The 22146-nt window shown below is 54.1% G+C and overlaps 3 gene segments (V, D, J or C); all 3 read right to left on the bottom strand.

The window, feature by feature from the left end:
- Positions 1–553: 553 nt before the first annotated feature.
- Positions 554–5742, bottom strand: LOC128046337 (T cell receptor beta constant 1-like). The segment is given in 7 exon segments: positions 554–695; positions 970–1076; positions 1238–1255; positions 1932–2321; positions 5202–5246; positions 5421–5462; positions 5568–5742. Coding segments are annotated over 7 exon segments (798 nt in total).
- A 3993-nt stretch (positions 5743–9735) lies between these two features.
- On the bottom strand, positions 9736–15790 carry LOC128046336 (T cell receptor beta constant 1-like). The segment is given in 6 exon segments: positions 9736–9921; positions 10233–10339; positions 10501–10518; positions 10925–11314; positions 15307–15387; positions 15640–15790. Coding segments are annotated over 6 exon segments (768 nt in total).
- A 3389-nt stretch (positions 15791–19179) lies between these two features.
- Positions 19180–22146, bottom strand: part of LOC128046233 (T cell receptor beta constant 1-like) — a 210529-nt gene continuing 207562 nt past the window's right edge. Inside the window, 4 exon segments of the C gene segment in view lie at positions 19180–19200; positions 19513–19619; positions 19776–19793; positions 20471–20860. Coding sequence covers positions 19180–19200; positions 19513–19619; positions 19776–19793; positions 20471–20860 — 536 coding nt within the window.

Below are 22146 nucleotides of genomic sequence, written 5' to 3'. Positions count from 1 at the left end.
GCCCTGAATATGCAGGTTTTCCAGAGCCCAACTTCTTGCCCTTCAGATTAGCCCTACACAGCGGGGCCCAGAGTGCCTGGATGTGGACCATAGCACCCCATGAGGATGAACAAGAGGAAGCGGCACTGGTCAGAGAGGAGCATCTGTCCCTCCATATGCCTCTGTGTGTGTGTGCGTGTGTGCATGTGTTTGTGTGTATGCGTGTGTGTGTGTGTGTGTCACTCAGTCATGTCCGACTCTTTGTGACCCTATGGACTGTAGCCCACCAGGCTTCTTTGTCCTTGGGATTCTCCAGGCAAGTGGCTTGCCATTCCCTTCTCCAGGAGATCTTCCCGACCCAGGGATTGAACCTGGGTCTCCTGTACTGCAGGCAGATTCTTTACTGAGCCTGAGGGGTGGTGATTTCCCAAATCAGAGGTAGATCAATGAAGGGCAGGATACCACAGACACTCCTGGACACAATCAAGCCCATCGTGACACTTTTATTAATTCAGTCAATTTCAGGTTCCGAGTACGACACTCCACCTGCAGGAAAGCTGAGAGAAGGGGCAGACATCCGTAAAGGAGGGAGATGAGAGAGAGAGAAACTCTTGAAGAACACAGACTGGAAAGGTGTTAAGGAGAATCCAAGGCCATGATAAAGAATGACTCGGGATGCACTTTTGGAGCTGGTCTCAGGAATCCTTTTTCTTAACCTGAGGAAGAGAGGATGTCGTCAGGATGCCAGGGGCCATGGAACAGTAGGGCTGGGTCAGAGGATGCTGATTCTGGGGTCTGATTTTTGGGAGGGCTCTCCCTATCCTTCAAAGCCGCGTTCTGTCTGTGATGATCTCTGTACTTTCTCCCCAGTCTGGCAGCCCCACTGGAACTCCACGGAGATGTCAGGACACAATTCCGAGACCCCTCAGCTCCCCTGCATGATGCTCCACACTTCCCTTTCATCACACTCTCATCCTGGCCCCTCCTTACCATGGCCATCAGCACCAGGGCGCTGACCAGCACAGCGTACAGGGTGGCCTTCCCCAGCAGGATCTCATAGAGGAGGGTGGCAGAGAGGACGCCTTGCTGATAAGACGCTGTTGGCAGGAAGGGAGAGCAGGTAGGTACCTGTGAGCAGGTATCTCTGGCCTCCTCCCCCTTTACACTCCCCCACCCAGCCAGTGTCCACGGGCCCTCTGTCTCTGGTTCCAGAGCAATGACCATGGCGATGGAGACAAGGAAGCAGAGGGCTACTCACCGGAGGTGACGCCACAGTCTGAAAAAAAAAGGGGAGGGAAATGGATGAGAGCCTGCATCTTCTAAAGCAGATTCAAAGCTAAGCCAGCCTTCCTCAGTCCAATAGCTGGCCAGATGCTAAATCTTGCAACAACCACGTGAACTTGGGAGTGGATCTTGCCCCAGCTGAGCCTTCAGATAAGACTCCAGATTTGGCTGACATCTGATTGTAGCATCTTGAGATAAACGAGCCAGCTAAGCTATGCCCAGATTCCTGATACATTAAAACTAGGCAATCATAAATATGTGATATTTTGAGATGCTTAAAACAAAACAAATAAATGAAAAAGACCTACTAAGCTAGCTTTTAGTCAGCACTGACCCCCAGGCTCAGAGCAGCCTCTGATCAGAGTCCCAGCACTGCCTGTGCCAATGTGGACACAGCATCCTCAGGGTCATGAAGGAGGCAGCACTGAAGGGGATGGGGACCCACCACTGGCACCCTGAGCTGTGCAGGCGGGCAGGGAGGGGGCCCACCAGCACAGCTGAGCTGGGCTGAGGATCTGGATCCGGGGGAGGAGTTCGCCCGAGGAGGTGCCCTGTCCACCCTCTTGCTGGGCTCCCCCCACCCCCCAGCCCGTCACCCTGTGTGCAGCCTTCCCGCTCTCTCCCTGATCTCTCCTCTGTCGGCTCTGACTCCCTCCGGGCCGGCTCACCTGCTCTGCCCCAGGTCTCAGCGCTGATGTTCTGGGTGACGGGCTTGGCCCTGTCCTGCTCCTCCCACTGGTCCTGCTCCGTGAGCCCGTAGAACTGGACTTGGCATCGGAAGTGGTTGCGGGGGTTGTGCCAGAAGGCGGCGGTCACCCTCAGCCGGCTGCTCAGACAGTATCTGGAATCATTCTGTGTGAGGTCCTCTTTGTAGGGCTCAGGGTCCGTGCTGACCCCAGTGGTGACCTGCTTCCTGTTCACCCACCAGGTCAGCTCCACGTGGTCGGGGTAGAAGCCCGTGGCCAGGCACACGAGGGTGGCCTTCTGGGTCCGGGAGATCTCTGCTTCCGAGGGTTCGAACACAGCCACCTTGGGCGGGTGCACCCGGCTCAGATCGTCTGGAAGGACAGGGGTGGGGGCCAGGACAGGCCTGAGAGCCGGCTGGGCGTGGTAGGGGCTGTGTGTGTGTGTTTGCTGGTGTTTGTTTGTGTTTGTGAGTATATGAGTGTGAGAAGGCAGGGAAGGGAGGCTCAGGGTTATCCTACAATAAAATCAGGCAGCAGTATGTCCTGTTTGTTTCGGAGTCATCACCCCACTCCTCTGTTCCTGTTCTCCCTCTGTCTGCCTGTCCCTTGTACTCACCCTACGAAAAGCCCATCTCTTCTGTCTCTAGCCCCCTAAGGTGGCCTCACAAATGGCATTGCCTGACATCTGAGCAAGTTTTCTTCTTTCATGTTATTTGATTTCTTATTCAACAAGAAAAACTTACCTGTCTTTTTTCTCATCGTAATTTGTAGTAGTTATTTAAATAGAGAGCTGGATTGGAACCAGAATAATAGAGAAGTCAAAGCTTGACAGTGACTTTGCCCACCAACATGACTTTAGACAACCCCTGAATGTCTCTGCATCATTTTTCCTGCTTGTGAAGGGAGAATCCCAACACTGACTGTCCAGAGTGGGGGTGGAGATGGCCTGACATAAGGATGCAGGAAGCCTCTGCCATCAGCTGGGTTAGTTGTATGTGAGCCTGGGGGGCCGCGGAGTAGAGGGGATTTGAGTGTAAGGGGCTCATTATGGGGTTGGGTTTTTTTTCTTCAAATGACAACATACAGATGGCATATTTTTGTGCACTCATGTGAAGACAGCCTTTTGTCTCAGGATGTCTCTGGTGTCTTACCAGGTCATCCTAGCCATTCCTCTGCCCCCAGGTACCCCGAGTTGCCTCAGCTCAGACAGATCACAAATTCAAGCATCTTCAACATCCTTTGCCCCTTTGATTCCACATCTTCTGTTTTCCCCTACCAGCAAGCTTCCTAAAAATGCATCTGAGATCATCAAGCAACTTCTGCTCCCAATTGTCTCGATCCAACTAAGCCTCTAGTGTGTGGCATCCTGGTGGGCCCCAGGTGAAGGCATTCCAGTTAAAGCCCCTGTGACCTTCTCATCTGACTGGCTTCTTGCTTCTGGACCCTCTCGACATACATTTCATCTTGCTCTTTGCATTATATGGATTTTTTTGTTTGTTTCTGAGCAACTCTGTTAAAGGGAAGACGTCTCAATCTAAAGAGATCTAGTTTAGGCTGAAAGAAATGGAAAAAAAAAATGTTCTTGTGACACCACATTTCCACGGATTGGCTTCCCAGGTGGCTCAGTGGGAAAGAATCTGCCTGCAATGCAGGAGCCACAGGAAATCCTGGTTCGATCCCAGGGTCAGGAAGAGTCCTCAAAGAAGGAAATGGCAACCCACTCCAGTATTCTTGCCTGGGAAATTTCATGGACAGAGGAGCCTGGATGGGGGGTGGAGGTGGGGGCTACAGTCCTTGGGGTCGAGAAAGAGTCTGATACAACTTAGCGACTGAACAATGATGACAACAGCAACTTGACTTCAGGGCTGGCTTCGTGGGTGTGTGACCTATGCACACATATTCACTCCCACAAGGTCACTGGCTTATTAAAGGACCAGGGCTTGGGACCCAGGTGCACCTGTTCTGAGGCTTCCTGCTCTTCTCCACCCTGGCTGATCACAGGAACCTAGCTGTCACCAGGAACAAACACTTCGAAAGGAGCCCCACTGGCTCCAACCTAACCAGTCTAACTACAGACACGCTTGCTGTGATCACATCATCCAGTAAACACACTACTGAGGAGTCGTTCCCCTCTGGAAGCTCAGTGTTTCCATCACCAGGTGACATTGAAGATCCCTTTCCAGTGCTAAGATCCCCTTGGGAATGTTCCTGGTCTCAGCAGCAAAATATGTCTATTTGAATGTAGTTCCTGCACCATCTGGCTGTTTAACCTAGAAGACCTGGTGTGAGGAGGGGAATTTCAGGCTGGGTGTGGGTGGTGGTGGTGGTGAAGGGGCTCCATTTGGGGAGTAAATGCCCCCAGTGGCCCAGGTTCCCACCCAGCCCGCGTGTGCTGTACACACAGCCTGGCCGGCAGGGGTCTGGACTTGGAAAGGAAGAGGTTTGAAACTTAAATTTAAATCCAAACTTTCAAACAGTGAATCGGCGAACCCCGCTTGTCTTGATTCTTTCCCTCACTGTCTCCGCTGTGTCTATCTCTTTCATGTCTCTTCACTCCTGCTTGGTCCTCGTTCAGCAGAAGCCTGCATCTCCACCTCCCAGGAGCTGGGCTCTGCAGTGGGCCCAGCATCCTGAGCTCATCCTGCCGACCCCCTCCCCGTCTCATTTTCCCCTTTGCAGCAGCTATACCGGCTCCTATCCTTCCCCCAGCCCGGATCGCCCTCCTCAGTCTTTTTCTCCAATCAAGCCAGGCTCAGAGTCCTAATTAATCTTTTCTCCATTGCTCACCCGGTCCCCAAATACCCCAGAAAAAAAGAGACTGAAGCCCCCCTTGCCCTCTGTCCGCGTTCCCAGACTATAGTACCCCTCCCCAGTACCCCCTACCCAATACTCCCCGCCTCCCTTGCAGAGCAGAACCCCCAGAGGCATAACTAGCCAGGCGCCCCAGCCCCAGCGCACCCCACCCATCTCCGGGGAAGCAAGGGGCTGCGCCGAAAGGAGGGGAGAAGCCCAGATCTCACCTACGACCGTGAGCTTGGTGCCTGGGCCGAAATACTGCTCATAGGAGCACGGAGGAAGAGCCCGGCACTCAAACCCCCCCACCCCCGCAGCTCCCAGCGGCTCGCGCTCGCTTCCCCAGTCCCGGCGCTCAGCTCTAGGGCAGGGAGGGGACCAAGTGCCCGGATCCGACCCGCCCTGACCCCGCCGCCTCCCGTCCCGCCCGCCGCCAGCGGCCAGCCGGCGGACACTCACCCACCACGGTCAGCCGGCTGCCGGCCCCGAAGGTCAGGGCGGCGCCTGCAAAGCACAGCCCCGGGGAGCCCCACAAAAATCGAGGCGCGCCGCCCGCACTCACCTAGCACCAGGAGCCGCGTGCCCGGCCCAAAGTACTGGGTCTGAGTCACGGCCCCCCAGCCCCGCGCAAAAACCCGCCGCGTATCCCCCCGGTTCCGCAGCAGCTTCCCGGCTCACCTAGCACCGACAGCCGGGTTCCCGGGCCGAAGTACTGCGTGTCTGTACTCACAGCCTCAGGGCTCAGCACAGAAATATCGGTCCACCTACCCTACTGACATCTGATAGCCCCACTTCCCTTCTAGCGCCCCAGAGCACCCCACTTACCTAGTACCAACAGCCGAGTGCCCCCTCCGAAATACAGAGGGTTATTGCTCACAGCCCGGAGGCTCAGGACAAAAACTAGCGCTACCGTCTCCGGATAGCCCGAACTCAGCCCAGGTCCACACGAACCCTGAGCGCAACCCCGAAGGGAGATGGGCAGCCTCCCGCCTTTCTGCATCCCACCGGAAGGAACACTCAGGGACCCCAGCTGCCCTCCTTACCCAGCACAGTCAGCTTGGAACCAGCTCCAAAGTAAAGGGGATCTGTGTTCACACAGCCCTGGGGACCCAGGCGCAAACTTTCCCTTCCCTGAGTGCAGCAGGGACAGGGTAAGGCATCCACTCTCTAAAAGCCAGAGTTCACGGGGTCATCTAGTCTGGGCATTCCACCCTCCCTCCCCCTGGAGAAGCATTCTTACCTAGCACGGTGAGCCTGGTCCCTGGCCCGAAGTGCAGCTCCCCATAGGAGCACAGTGGGAAGGGGCTGCCAAGAATTCCCCTCTCTTCCCCTCCTCCCCTGGAACAGTCTGGGGCCACCCTCCTTCTCCTCCCTGGCTTCTCTCTCCTGACCTGCCTCCAGAACTAGTGGACAGGTGGTCTGGACATGAGGTCACCCCCAATTTTGCAGAGAATGAGCTTGACTTGGGGGCTGACATGGTTGTGAAATTGGAAGAGGCACTAGGGGTGGAGGTTTTGCTGGACTGGGAAGTGTTTCAGGCTAGACCTTGCCTCTTACTACTTCTGTGACCTGTAACCTCCCTGGCCTTAGTTTCTCCATATGAAAAATGGGATAATATCTTTCCTGCAGGATTGTTGTGTTTAATGAATTTTACACCTGCAATGCTTTCGAACTGTGCTGCCGGAGAAGACTCTTGAGAGTCCCTTGGACAGCAAGGAGATTAAACCAGTCAATCCTAAAGGAAATCAATCCTGAATATTCATTGCAAGGACTGATGCTGAAGCCGAGGTTCCAATACCTTGGACATCTGATGCAAAGAGATGACTCATGGGAAAAGACCCTGATTCTGGGAAAGATTGAGGGCAGGAGGAGAAAGGGTTAACAGAGAATGAGATGCTTGGAAGGCATCGTTGAGTCAGTGGATGTAAGTTTGAGCAAACTTGGGAAGCTTGGCATGCTGCAGTACATGGGGTTGCAAAGAGTCGGACACGACTTAGTGACTGAACTGAACGACAAGTACTTTGTCAAAAGGCAAGTTTTATGGAAAGCACTGGTTCTTGATCCCACTGTGACGGCTTGATTCTTCATGTTCCTGGGAAGCTGAGTGTGGAGCAGGGAGAGGCAGAGGTGACCAGAGTCCAGGTCCCTCCGAGATCACAGAGGGACTCACTCCAGGGACTTCTCCCAGCCACTCTCCCCATCTTAAACTGGGAGCTAGGTTCTGGGTGGGCTGCATGAGTCTATTTTCTGAGGCAGGGCTTTTTGTAAAAGCACTTCCTCTAACTGAATCATCGTGGCCCCCCCCAAAGTCCCACAATGTTACACTGTGATACAAAATTGTCCTCTCCTCTGGTGCCCCTCCTCCAACCACTGGGCAGAGGCAGGAAGTGCAGGTGGCAGAGGCTGGTCTGATTGAGCGGAGACAGAGTCAGGGCACACTGAGAGTGGGGAGGGGCCTGGGGAAGGGCAGGGTGCTAGTGGTGGGGGAGGAGGGCAGAGAGGCCCCTCCTGGAACAGATGCCACCCTGAGGAGCTCCCCTATGTCATCAGGGCTCCCCTCTGGGACTCTCTTTGCTCACCTGTGCAGACTGGCATTTATAGAGAGGTGGGTGGGAGGACCATCCACAGAGGTGATGTCAGCTCAGGGCGGGAGGACTCGCAGCTCTGTGCTTGCCCTTGGCTTCCTGGATGGCCCGACTCCTCTCCCTAGTGCACAGATGCTCAGTGCATCTGCTGTATGCCCGCCACATGCTGCGGCGGGGATAGAGTCCACTCTCCCAGCGGGAAGCCCCAGCCTGCCTCTACAGACTTAGGACTGCCATCTCTGAACCTCGCAGCCAGCTGAGTGCAAGGACCTGAGTGCTGAGTGCGAGGTCCCGGACCCTGTGCTTTCCTGTCCCATTCATACCTCTGACTCATGACCTCTCTCCCACAGGGATCACTGAGACCAACTCTTCCTATGAAGAGTCTGCCACCTTCCCAGACTCTCCGCTGATGGTCCCAGTCAGAAACTCAGTGCTAGCTTGTGCCTGCGTTTCAGTACACAACTCACGTTGCTGCTGTTCAAGTGTTAAGTGTAGACATTGCTGCTGTATGTTAAGCATTTCTAGTCATGAATTATCCCCCTAAAGAACAGGGAAACTTCTTGGGGGCTGTGGCTCAGTAATCTCTGTTTTCCTGAACGTTAATGAAAAACATTGCAATGACATGTACTTAATACGTAGACTACTCTGCTGATGTACATATGTTGACAAATATGTATGCATGCTTGTTGCTATATATGCAAACACTCGTGCTAGGATGCATGCATGCATGCAGTAGATTGAGGAGGCTGTGTGCTGCAGGCCTGGGGTGGGGGAGGCGGTCACTGTCTGTTGCAGGAACGCCTGAAGGTAATATCTGCTCCTGAATTGGGTCACTTTAGGTGAGCTCTCTGATTTTTTCATTTCTTTAAAGATAATTTATTGGGTGAGTACACTGAACCAAGATATTATGCTACATCCCAAAGATACTGTAGTAAAATACTACTTGGTCCTTAAGAAGGTGAGCTTCAAGTGGAGGTGTCAGACAACGAAAGGAGTAGTTTCCATCAAGTGAGGTTAGCAGCAGGAAGGAAGTCGGCACAGGGCACTGTGATAGCAAAACACAGAGGGCATTTCATGCAGTCTCATGGAGTAAGGGGCAAGGATGCTGCAGAGAAGGCTACTAGCTGGGGAAGACGTCACCACTGAGTCTGCAAGGATGAGTGGGAGTTGAGTAGGTGTTGTTCCAGGCAGAGGAGTGCAGGATGGCCGAAGAGCCAGTGGTTCAGAAGGCTCAGGGGTACAGGAGTGAGGGTGAGTGGGGACAAAGAGGTGGAGGACAATGGTGGGTCTTTTATACCATCCTGAGGACAATGGGTTGCATCACCGTAGTGACCGTGTGACAATAAAGAGCTTTGGAAGGATTTCTAGAAATAGCAAGAGGGCTGACCCTTGTTTTTAGGGGCTTTATTTTCTATCCTCCCAGGTATCTTGCAGGGCTCCCAGGTGGCACAGTGGTAAAGAATCCACCTCCCAACGCAGGAGACGTGAGAGACGTGGATTCGATCCCTGAGTTGGGAATATCCTCTAGAGTAGGAAACAGCACCCTACTCCAGTATTCTTGCCTGGGAATTATGATGGACAGAGGAGCCTGGCGGGCTACAGTCCATGGGGTCACAAGGAGTCAAACACGACTGAGTGACTGAGCACAGGAGAGACGGGGACATTTTCACATCTACGTGATTCACCTGAGTGCAATGTATAACTAGCTTGGTAACTAGACTTCCCTGGTGGCTCAGATGGTAAAGCGTCTGTCCACAATGCAGGAGACCTAGGTTCAATGCCTGGGTTGGGAAGATCCCCCGGAGAAGGAAATGGCAATCCACTCCAGTACTATTGCCTGGAAAATCCCATGGACAGAGGAGCCTGGTAGGCTACAGTCCATGGGGTCGCAAAGAGTCGGACACAACTGACCGACTTCACTTTTGTAACTTAACCTGGAGACACATCTACTACTGAGAAGAGATTTCCAAGTCAGTGAGGTTTCTTCTCCCCAGGTGGAAACACTCTTTGGTGGTGAAGGAAGTCTTGTAATGCTCCGGGTGAGAGCTGAAATGAGCACCATGGGGTCATGACCTTCCTCGGCGCACCTTTGTCCAGGTAGGACAGCAAGTTCCTAGAAGCAACACTTCCATTTTTCTAGACTGCTCCAGAGTAAGCCTCTCCCTTCATCAGTCACCCCCTTTCACACGTCCTTAAGTTTCCCTGACAAGAAGGAGCAGTGCCAGTCACAGGCTGGGCCCCTCACCTCCCACCTGAAAGGACTGCACTTTCCTTGAATGTCTCCTGCTTGTACCCTGCCTGGAGTCACATGGGACTTGAGAGACGGACAGAAGAGGCGAGGAGACACTCAAGGCCGAGTGAACACAACAGGCCATTTTTATTGGTTCAGTAAGTTCAGTCCCCCTAGGGTCTCCCCTGGGTTAGGGAGATCCTGGTCCTGAGAGTTTGGGGCACCCGCACATGGGGGTGGACGCTAGGCTGAGTCCAGAGATGAGGGCAGCTCTTCAGAAGCGCTGGGTAGGAAAGGGAAAAGCAGAATTCCCATCAGGGCAGTAACAGGCTGGAAGCTGGCTTCAGGAATCTTTTCTCTTGACCTGAGGAAGAGAAGGTGTGAGGGTTACCAGGAGCCAGGAGTGCTGGGGACCGAGAGGAACCAGGGTGTCCCCCTGACAAGACAAATAGCAGGTCTCCTCCCAACATCCAGCCACTGGTTTTCTGGTGACCCCAGTTTCTCCTGCCCAGCACGGCTCTTCCACTGTGATCACAGAGGGGCAAGGTGTGGGTGAAACGCTTCTTCCTCTCTGCCCACCTCTGGTCCTGGTGGGGTCTCTACGTTCCTAGGTCTGTGTTGCTGCATTTCAAGTGTCACCTCCCACCTGCCTGCCCCATCCTGGCCCCTCCTTACCATGGCCATCAGCACCAGGGCGCTGACCAGCACAGCGTACAGGGTGGCCTTCCCCAGCAGGATCTCATAGAGGAGGGTGGCAGAGAGGACGCCTTGCTGATAAGACGCTGTTGGCAGGAAGGGAGAGCAGGTAGGTACCTGTGAGCAGGTATCTCTGGCCTCCTCCCCCTTTACACTCCCCCACCCAGCCAGTGTCCACGGGTTCTCTGTCTCTGGTTCCAGAGCAATGACCATGGGGATGGAGATAAAGAAGCAGAGGGCTACTCACCGGAGGTGACACCACAGTCTGAAAATAAAAGGGGAGGGAAATGGATGAGAGCCTGCATCTTCTAAACCCGATTCAAAACTAAGTCAGTCTTTTAGTCAGCACTGACCCCCAGGCTCCGAGCAGCCTCTGATCAGAGTCCCAGCACTGCCTGTGCCAATGTGGACACAGCATCCTCAGGGTCATGAAGGAGGCAGCACTGAAGGGGATGGGGACCCACCACTGGCACCCTGAGCTGTGCAGGCGGGCAGGGAGGGCACCCACCTTCATAGCTGAGCTGGGCTGAGGATCTGGATCCGGGGGAGGAGTTCGCCCGAGGTGATACCCTGTCCACTCTTTTGCTGGGCTCCCCTGCTCTTCACTCTGCCTTCCCGCTCTCTCCCTGATCTCTCCTCTGTTGGCTCTGACTCCCTCCCGGCCGGCTCACCTGCTCTGCCCCAGGTCTCAGCGCTGATGTTCTGGGTGACGGGCTTGGCCCTGTCCTGCTCCTCCCACTGGTCCTGGTCCGTGAGCCCGTAGAACTGGACTTGGCATCGGAAGTGGTTGCGGGGGTTGTGCCAGAAGGCGGCGGTCACCCTCAGCCGGCTGCTCAGACAGTATCTGGAGTCATTCTGCGTGAGGTCCTCTTTGTAGGGCTCAGGGTCCGTGCTGACCCCAGTGGTGACCTGCTTCCTGTTCACCCACCAGGTCAGCTCCACGTGGTCGGGGTAGAAGCCCGTGGCCAGGCACACGAGGGTGGCCTTCTGGGTCCGGGAGATCTCTGCTTCCGAGGGTTCGAACACAGCCACCTTGGGCGGGTGCACCCGGCTCAGATCGTCTGGAAGGACAGGGGTGGGGGCCAGGACAGGCCTGAGAGTCGGCTGGGCATGGTAGGGGCTGTGTGTGTGAGTGTGTCTGTGTTTTCATGTATGAGTATATGAGTGTGAAGGAAGGGAAGGGGGCCACAGGGTTATCCTAAAATAAAGTCATGTAGCAAGATGGCTACTCCAGTGGCTCAGAGGGAATCCGTCTGCCAATGCAGGAGACGTGGGTTCCATCCCTGGGTTGGGAAGATCCCCTGGAGAAGGAAATGGCAACCCACCCCAGTGTTCTTGCCTGGGAAATCCCATGGATAGAGGAGCCTGGCGGGCTACAGTCCATGGGGTCGCAGAAGAGTGGGACATGACTGAGCGACTGAGCATGCACGCAAACAGTATGGCCTGTCTGTTTGGGGGGTCACCACCCCACGCCTCTGTGCTCTGCCTCCCCCCTGCCCTGCCTGTGCCTGTACTCACCCTGCCACAGGCCTGTCTCCTGTGTCTCCAGCCCCAAAGGTGGCCTTACAAACGGCACCATCCAACCTCTGAGCAAATCCTCTTCTCTTACGTTATTGTTTTGTTATTCAACATGGGAAGCTTATTTCTCTACTTCTCACCATAATATATGGTAGTTATTTAAATAGAGCACCAGATGGAACATGAATAATAGAATTCGAAGCTTAGAAGTGGCTTTAGATAGTCTCTGGATGTCTCTGCATCATTTTTCCTGCTTGTGAAGGGAGAAGCCAACACCACCTGTCTGGAGTGGGGTGGACACGACCTGATCTGTGGATGCCGAAAGCCCTGTCCTCTGCTGGGAGTGAGCCTGAGGGGTTGACCAGTAAGATGACTTGGGGATAAGGAAGTTATTTGATGGATGCTTTTTATTTTTTCAGATGGCAATGTACTGATGATATATTTTTGCGTACTCATATGAAGACAGCATTTGTCTTAGGGCGTACTCATCAGAATAGGAGGTTTTCTTTCTTTCCAGTGCTTCAGGTCAACCTAGCCATTCCTCTGCCTCCAGGTACCCCTGAGTTGCCTCAGCTCAGAGAAATTGCTGTCTCCCCTTGTTTAAAATTCAGGCATCTTCAACTTTCTTTGCCCCTTTGATTCCATGTGTTCTACTTTTCCCTGCTGGCTGGCTTCCTAAGTATGCATCTGAGGTCATCAGAGCAATCTTGATCCAGCTAAGCCTCTGGTGTGCGGCATCCCGGAGGGCCCCAGGCGAAGGCATTCCAGTTAAAGCTCCTGCGAACTTCTCATCTGACTATCTTATTGCTTCTGGACCCTCTAAACCTTTATTTTATCCTGTTCTTTGCTTTGTATTGATTTGTTTTTGTTTGTTTCTGAGCAATTCTGTTAAAAGGAAGACATTTCATTCCAAAGAGATGTAGTTTAGCGTAGAAGATTTAAAAAAAGAGTTATGACACTTGCTATTTCCATGGACGTGACTGAACTTCAGGGCTGGCTTTATGGGGGTGTGAACTGTGTAGTCACACAGGACCCCGCACTTAGAAGGCTCCCCCTGCTTGATATAATGCACTGGTGTCACCACTGTGAAATTCTAAATAATTTTTTAAACAAAAGCCTTAGGTGTTCATTTTGAGGAAGCTCTGGGCTTCTTTGGTACTCATTCACTAAAGAATCTGCCTGCAATGCAGGAGATCTGGGCTCGATCCCTTGATCAGGGAGACCCCCTGGAGAAGGGAATGGCAACCCACTCCAGTATTCTTGCCTGGAGAATTCCATGGACAGAGGAGCCTGGTGGGCTGCAGTCCATGGGGTTGCAGAGTCAGAATTGACTAAGCAGCTAGCACTTCCCTTCACTTTCTGCCTTCCATCAGGCCGAGGGCCCTGTGCTGCACTTCCACCCTGTGACTGCACCTCCGTCCCGAGGGCTTTGCTGGCGGCCGGAGCTGAAATGGAAACCTCCTGCCTTGTCTCTGTTGCACAGGCTCCCTCAGGCTTTCTGCGCTCAGCCTGGTTCTTCACCCTCCTGCAGAGTCCCTGCCTCTGGGGTTCTACCAGCCCTCCAGGGGCATTACAGAATTGACTCCTCTGACCCCCTCGCCCAGCAAACACTCGGAACTTACTGGGAAAATTACAGACGCGTGTTTGAGCCATATGCGATACTCCTTGTGACATTGATGTGCGGGGCAGAAGGAAGCAGGACCTTCCGTACGTGGTGAAGCACTGACTACATGGCCGCACGATGAGGAGTAAGTCAGTTTCCCCTCCCTGTTTGTGAGTCCCCGTGGGTAGGCTCACCCATGTGGGTGCACCTGTGTGTGTGTCCTGCTGGGCTTTGGTGGTGTGTGCTTGGATGTGGGCTAGAGAGCCTCAGACAGAACTCTGAAGTTTACCTGTCCTGCTCCCAGCTCACTTCTCACATATAGCCAGCCCTCCTCCCCATGCTAATCCTGCCCCTCCACTGGCACTGGGTTCCCCTGCTGCCCCAGTGACCGCCTAGGCGAGGGTCGGGGGGAGACCATTGAGTTACAACAGGTCTGCTAGATACTCTAAGACCCTCCCCAGGCAGCTACTTCTGCAGTGTCGGCAGTGTTAGCAGTAGGTCTTGATGACTTTCAATCCGAGGGAAGGTTCCCACAGTTTCACTTGCCCAAGGTCATCAGATCATTAAAGGACCAGGGCTTGGGACCCAGGTGCACCTGTTCTGAGGCCTCCTGCTCTTCACCCTGGCTGATCACAGGAGCCCAGCTGTCACCAAGAACAAACACTTCGAAAGGAGCCCCACTGGCTCCAACCTAACCAGTCTAACTACAGACACGCTTGCTGTGATCACATCATCCAGTAAACACACTACTGAGGAGTCGTTCCCCTCTGGAAGCTCAGTGTTTCCATCACCAGGTGACATTGAAGATCCCTTTCCAGCGCTAAGATCTCCTTGGCAATGATCCTGGTCTCAGCAGGAAAATATGTCTATTTGAATGTAGTTCCTGCATCATCTGGCTGTTTAACCTAGAAGACCTGGTGTGAGGAGGGGAATTTCAGGCTGGGTGGTGGGGGCGGGGTGGTGGTGGTGGTGAGGGGGCTCCATATGATGAGTAAATGCCCCCAGTAGCCCAGATTCCCACCCAGCCCGGGTGTGCTGTACACACAGCCTGGCCGGCAGGGGTCTGGACTTGGAAGGGAAGAGGTTTCGAAACCTAAATTTAAATCCAAACTTTCAAACAGTAAATCAACTAACCCCCCCCCTTTTGGATTCTTTCCCTCACTGCCTCGTGTTTATCTGTCTCTTTCAAGTCTCTGTTCCATTTTCCTCCATCCTTTTCCTCCTGGGCCTTTCAGTGGAAGCTTGCATCTCTTCCTGCCTGGAGCCAGCTCTGCCTGTTCCTGGCCCCCACCCCCAGCTCATTTTCCCCTTTACAGCTGTTTCACCCATTTCTACCCTCCCCTCAGCCCAGATCGCCATCCTCAGTCTTTCTCTCCAATCAAGCAGCTCTCAGAGTCCTAATAAATTCTCTTTTTCGCCATGGTTCACCAGGTCCCTAATATCTCAGGGAAAAAAACAAAAAGACCAAAGCCCCCCTTGCCCTACCTCTCTGTTCCAGGACTATGAGAACCCCAATCCGGGCCCCTCATCCCTTGCAGAGCTGACTCCACAGGTGGACAACGTAGCCACACGCTCCAGCCCACCCCACCCATCTCCGGGGACAAGAGGGGCCGCGAATAGAAGGCAGGGAAGCGTTCAGATCTCACCTGTGACCGTGAGCCTGGTGCCGGCGCCAAAATACCGCTCACTGGCTCACAGAGTCCCAGCCCCGCAAGCAAACCCCTCAGAGCGCCGCTGCTCGCCCTCCGGGTCCCAGAGCCCGGCTCCAGGGCAGCGGAAGGACCAAGCGCCCGGATCCGACCCGCCCTGACCCCGCCGCCCGCGGCCAGCGCGCGGACTCTCACCCACCGTGGCCAGCCCGCTGCCGGCCCCATAGGTCAGGGCGGCGCTGGGGCGCCCCACAAAGAATCGAGGCGCGCCGCCCGCACTCACCTAGCACCAGGAGCCGCGTGCCCGGCCCGAAGTACTGCGTCTCTGAGTCACGGCCCCCCAGCCCCGCGCAAAAACCCGCCGCTCATCCCCCGGGTCCCCGGAGGCGTCCCCGCTCACCTAGCACCGACAGCCGAGTGCCCGCGCCGAAGTACTGAGTGCTTTGGCTCACAGCCCGGGGACCCGGGACAAAAACCAGCGCTGCCCTTCTCTGATGCCTAGACTCGGCCCAGGTCCCCACCGACCCTGAGCGCCGCCTCGAAGGGAGATGGCAGCCGCCCGCCTCTCTGCATCCCACCCGAGGGAACACTCAGACACTCCAGCTGCCCTCCTTACCCAGCACAGTCAGCTTGGAACCAGCTCCAAAGTACAGCTGCGCGGCGTTCACACAGCCCTGGGAACCCAGGCGCAAACTTTCCCTTCTCGGAGAGCAGCCGGAGAGGCTCCAGCGCCCACTCTCCCAAAGCCAGGGTTTGGGGGGGATCATCTAGTCTGGGCATTCCACCCTCCCTCCCCCTGGAGAAGCATTCTTACCTAGCACGGTGAGCCTGGTCCCTGACCCAAAGAGCAGCTCCCCATAGGAGCACAGTGGGAAGGGGCTGCCAAGAATTCCTCCCTCTTCCCCTCCTCCCCTGGAACAGTCTGGGGCCACCCTCCTTCTCCTCCCTAGCTTCTCTCTCCCGACCTCCCTCCAGAACTAGTGGACAGGTGGTCTGGACATGAGGTCACCCCAATTTTGCAGAGAATGAGCTTGACTTGGGGGCTGACATGGTTGTGAAATTGGAAGAGGCACTAGGGGTGGAGGTTTTGCTGGACTGGGAAGTGTTTCAGGCTAGACCCTGCTTCCTACTATTTCTGTGACCTGTAACCTCCCTGGCCTTAGTTTCTCCATCTGAAAAATGGAGTAATATCTTCCCCAGGGGGCTGTTGTGAGTGCTTAACAAATAACACAACTGCAAATACTTTGTCCAAGATCAAGTTTTGTGAAGATCCCACTCTGACGGCTTGATTCTTCGTGTTCCTTGGAAGCTGAGTGTGGAGCAGGGAGAGGCAGAGGTGATCAGAGTCCAGGTCCCTGCGAGGCCACAGAGGGACCTGCCCCAGGGACTTCTCCCAGCCGCTCTCCCCATCTTAAACTGGGAGCTAGGTTCTGGGTGGGCTGCATGAGTCTATTTTCTGAGGCAGGGCTTTTTGTAAAAGCACTTCCTCTAACTGAATCATTGTGCCCACCCCCCCAGCCCCCACAATGTTACACTGTGATACAAAAATGTCCTCTCCTCTGGTGCCCCTCCTCCAACCACTGGGCAGAGGCAGGAAGTGCAGGTGGCAGAGGCTGGTCTGATTGAGTGGGGTGAGAGGTGACAGAGTCAGGGCACACTGAGAGTGGGGAGGGGCCTGGGGAAAGGCAGGGTGCTAGTGGTGGGGGAGGGGGGCAGAGAGGCCCCTCCTGGAACAGATGCCACCCTGAGGAGCTCCCCTATGTCATCAGGGCTCCCCTCTGGGACTCTCTTTGCTCACCTGTGCAGACTGGCATTTATAGAGAGGTGGGTGGGAGGACCATCCACAGAGGTGATGTCAGCTCAGGGCGGGAGGACTCGCAGCTCTGTGCTTGCCCTTGGCTTCCTGAATGGCCCGACTCCTCTCCCTAGTGCACAGATGCTCAGTGCGTCTGCTGTATGCCCGCCTCATGCTGCGGTGAGGATAGAGTCCACTCTCCCAGCGGGAAGCCCCAGCCTGCCTCTACAGACTTAGGACTGCCATCTCTGAACCTCGCAGCCAGCTGAGTGCAAGGACCTGAGTGCTGAGTGCGAGGTCCCGGACCCTGTGCTTTCCTGTCCCATTCATACCTCTGACTCTCATGACCTCTCTCCCACAGGGATCACTGAGACCAACTCTTCCTGTGAAGAGTCTGCCACCTTCCCAGACTCTCCGCTGATGGTCCCAGTCAGAAACTCAGTGCTAGCCTCTGCCTGCATTATAGTAACTCGCATTGCTTGTATATTAACTCTTTCTATCCATGAGTTATCCCCTAATGAACAGGGAAGATTCTTGAGGACTGTGAGTTGGATATCTTTATTTTCTTGGGAGTTAACAGCAAACATTCCAATGATATGTGCTTAGCAAGTTGTTGGCTATTCGGATGCATACATATACAGAGACATATGTGTATATGCATGTGGTTGTATATGAGAGACCCATGTTAGAATGCACGCATGTGTTGCCATAGAGAAGGCTGTGTGCTGCAGGGCTGGGAGGGGGAGGGTCGCTGTCTGTCTCAGGCAGGCCTGAGGGTGATATCTGCCCCTGAACTGGGTCACTGTGGGTGAACTCACTGACTCATTCATTGATTCCCAGATGATTTAATGGATGCATACACTGAACATGGCTTCCCATGTGGCTCAGATGGTAAAGAATCTGCCTGCAATGCAGGAGACCTGGGTTCCATCCCTGGGTCAGGAAGATCCCCTGGGAACGGTAATGGCAAGCCACTCCAGTATTCTTGCCTGGAAAATCCCGTGGACAGAGGAGCCTGGCAGGTGGCAGTCCATGGGGTCGCAAAGACTGAGCAACTCACACACACACACACTGAACTAAGGTACTACGCCACATCCCATGGCTACTGTAACAAAACACAACTTTGCCATCATGGAGTGACCTTCAAGTAGAGGTGTCAGACAAGAAAAGGGGTAGTTTCCGTCAAGTGTGGTCAGTGGTAGGAAGGAGGTGGGCACAGGGCACTGTGACAGCAACATACACGGTACGTTTCATCCCGCATCATGGGGGTGGCGTAAGAGGCGCAGAGGCTTCTTATGCGGAAGATATCACTGGTAAATCTTCAAGGATCAGTAGGAGCTTACATATTTGTTTTTCCAGGTAGAGGAGTGTAAGATGACCTGCAAGCTAGTGGCTCAGGGGGTCCAGGGTGACAGGAGTGAGGGTGAGTGTAGACAGACAGAGGACAACGGTGGATCTTTTATGCCATTTTGAGGGCTCTGGGTTACGTCACCATGGTGACCATCTGACAATAAAGAGCTTTGGAAGGATTTCTAGAAACAGCAAGAGGGCTGATCCTTGGTTTTAGGGAACTTTATTTTCCATCCTCCGAGGACTCATCAGGGGACATTTTCTCATCTACTTAATTCACTTGAGTGAAATTTCTAACTGGCTTTACAACTTAAACTAGAAGACACATTTGCTACTGAGAACAGAGTCCCAAGCCAGTGACTTTCTTCTCTCCTGGAAACACTCCTTGGTGGTGAAGGAAGCTGAGTGGTGAATGCCCTTGGGGAGGCTGCGTGGGTGACACAAATGACCTTGAGCTTCGTTGTCATGAGATCGTGACCACTTGGCAGGTAGACACACCTGTGCAGGTCAGCTCTACCTCAGAGCACCTTGATTAAGTAGGACAGAAAATTCCTAGAGTTAACATCAGCACTTTTCTAGACTGCTCCAGAGTAAGCCTCTCCCTTCACCAGTCCCCCCCTTTCACACGTCCTTAAGTTTCCCTGACAAGAAGGAGCAGTGCCAGTCACAGGCTGGGCCCCTCACCTCCCACCTGAAAGGACTGCACTTTCCTTGAATGTCTCCTGCTTGTACCCTGCCTGGAGTCACGTGGGACTTGAGAGATGGACAGAAGAGGCAAGGAGACACTCAAGGCCGAGTGAACACAACAGGCCATTTTTATTGGTTCAGTAAGTTCAGTCCCCCTAGGGTTCCCCTGGGTTACGGAGATCCTGGTCCTGAGAGTTTGCGGCACCCGCACATGGGGGTGGACGCTGGGCTGAGTCCAGAGATGAGGGCAGCTCTTCAGAAGTGCTGGGTAGGAAAGGGAAAAGCAGAATTCCCATCAGGGCAGTAACAGGCTGGAAGCTGGCTTCAGGAATCTTTTCTCTTGACCTGAGGAAGAGAAGGTGTGAGGGTTACCAGGAGCCAGAAGTGCTGGGGACCGAGAGGAGGCAGGGTGTCCCACTGACAAGACAAATAGCAGGTCTCCTCCCAACATCCGGCCATTGGGTTTTCTGGTGACCCCAGTTTCTCCTGCCCAGCATGGCTGTTCCACTGTGATCACAGAGGGGCAAGGTGTGGGTGAACCCTTTTTTCCTCTCTGCCCACCTCTGGTCCTGGTGGGGTCTCTACGTTCCTAGGTCTGTGTTGCTGCATTTCAAGTGTCACCTCCAACCTGCCTGCCCCATCCTGGCCCCTCCTTACCATGGCCATCAGCACCAGGGCGCTGACCAGCACAGCGTACAGGGTGGCCTTCCCCAGCAGGATCTCATAGAGGAGGGTGGCAGAGAGGACGCCTTGCTGATAAGACGCTGTTGGCAGGAAGGGAGAGCAGGTAGGTACCTGTGAGCTGGTCATCTGTGGCCTCCTTCCCTCACAGCCCCCACCAGGGTCCATGGGTTTTGCATTCTCTGATTCCAGAGCAAAGATAATAGGAGATAGGGACATAGGAGGAGAAGGCCACTTACCAGAGGTGACACCACAGTCTGAAAGAAAAAAGGGGAGGGAAATGGATGAGAGCCTGTATCTTCTAAAGCAGATTCAAAGCTAAGCCAGCCTTCCTCAGTCCAATAGCTGGCAAGATGCTAAATCTTGCAACAACCACGTGAACTTGGGAGTGGATCTTACCCCAGCTGAGCCTTCAGATAAGACTCCAGCTTTGGCTGACATCTGATTGTAGCATCTTGAGATAAACGGGCCAGCTAAGCTATGCCCAGATTCCTGATACATTAAAACTAGGCAATCATAAATATGTGATACTTTGAGATGCTTAAAACAAAACAAATAAATGGAAAAGACCTACTAAGCTAGCTTTTAGTCAGCACTGACCCCCAGGCTCAGAGCAGCCTCTGATAAGAGTCCCAGCACTGCCTGTGCCAATGTGGCCACAGCATCCTCAGGGTCATGAAGGAGGCAGCACTGAAGGGGATGGGGACCCACCACTGGCACCCTGAGCTGTGCAGGCGGGCAGGGAGGGGGCCCACCATCACAGCTGAGCTGGGCTGAGGATCTGGATCCGGGGGAGGAGTTCGCCCGAGGAGGTGCCCTGTCCACCCTCTTGCTGGGCTCCCCCCACCCCCCAGCCCGTCACCCTGTGTGCAGCCTTCCCGCTCTCTCCCTGATCTCTCCTCTGTCGGCTCTGACTCCCTCCGGGCCGGCTCACCTGCTCTGCCCCAGGTCTCGGCGCTGATGTTCTGGGTGACGGGCTTGGCCCTGTCCTGCTCCTCCCACTGGTCCTGGTCCGTGAGCCCGTAGAACTGGACTTGGCATCGGAAGTGGTTGCGGGGGTTGTGCCAGAAGGCGGCGGTCACCCTCAGCCGGCTGCTCAGACAGTATCTGGAGTCATTCTGCGTGAGGTCCTCTTTGTAGGGCTCAGGGTCCGTGCTGACCCCAGTGGTGACCTGCTTCCTGTTCACCCACCAGGTCAGCTCCACGTGGTCGGGGTAGAAGCCCGTGGCCAGGCACACGAGGGTGGCCTTCTGGGTCCGGGAGATCTCTGCTTCCGAGGGTTCGAACACAGCCACCTTGGGCGGGTGCACCCGGCTCAGATCGTCTGGAAGGACAGGGGTGGGGGCCAGGACCGGCCTGAGAGCCAGCTGGGTATGGGAGGGGCTGTGTGTGTGTGAATCGGGGGCAACAAGGAAAGGGGCCACAGCATCATCATAAAATTATATAGCAGGAGGTTCTGTTTGTTTAGGGGTCACCATCCCAATCTCCTGCTATCAGTCACCCTCAACTTTGCCCCTTCTTTCTCGGTTGCCCCGTGGATACACACTACTGACCGCCTCCTGCCTCTCCCTAAGGCGGCATCACAGCCCGAGTTTCCTGGCTTTGTGTGAAATGTCTCATTCTTGCAGCCGTGTAGGATGACCCATTAAGTGAGCGTGTCTGTTTCCTTCCTAGCTCTAATCCCTCTTTGGTGCACGACTTCCTAATTTTCAGACCTGGAAGTAATTATAGGAGAGCTGAATAAGCCTGGATTTTTCCGAACAATATGACCTGGAAACCAGACTGACTGCATCTAATAATTATTTTTCTGTTTTTGCAGGGAGTATGTGATTACCTGTTTGAGCGACAACACATATGAATTAGAATTAGCCATTCTTCCCTGGGATTTCCCAGGTGGTTCAATGGTAAAGAACGTGCCGGCCGATGCAGGAGACATAAGAGACGTGAATCGATCCCTGAGTGGGCAAGATCCCCTGGAGGAGGAAATGGCAACCCACCCCAGTATTCTTGCCTGGAAAATCTCATGGACAGAGGAGCCTGGCAGGCTACAGTCCGTAGGGTTGCATAGAGTCGGACACAACTAAAGTGACTTAGCATACATACATATTCTTCCCTAGAAAATATACTTTTCCCGTTATAGCTGACATGCTTTTCTCTATATTATACTGAACCTGCCTTTTGTTTTGATTTTACATGTAACCCGATTTGTGAAGCCTATGTACCTTTGGCTAATATCCTGTCTGATGTTTCAAACTGACTCCTACATGGGCGCTGGGTTGTGTGGGAGCTTGCCCAGGATGGTTGGAACCCCATGAAAGAAACTGTTCTGAGGTTGAGCCCTATCTTATTTCCAGTGTCCAGCAAACCTCCCTACCAACTTTGGAATCCTAGTTCCAGTCACGCATTATATTCAAAGCAGCACAAGCGTTGAAATGAACAAACCCCAAAGTCCGAAGGCCCTTTCACATGCTTGACAGATGGGAGAGAATTTCTGAAATTGTTGGAAGGCAGGCCCTCGTGTGAGGATGTGGAGGAGTAAAGTAAAACCAAAAAACTCGTCTACCTTTCAAGCACCCTCCGTGTTGCCAAAATGCACTAAGACCTCTGTTT

The sequence above is a fragment of the Budorcas taxicolor genome, chromosome 4 (assembly GCF_023091745.1).
Source record: "Budorcas taxicolor isolate Tak-1 chromosome 4, Takin1.1, whole genome shotgun sequence".
Taxonomy (NCBI): Eukaryota; Metazoa; Chordata; class Mammalia; order Artiodactyla; family Bovidae; genus Budorcas; species Budorcas taxicolor.
Note: the sequence above shows the minus strand (reverse complement) of the source record. Positions and strands in the feature narration are given on the sequence as shown.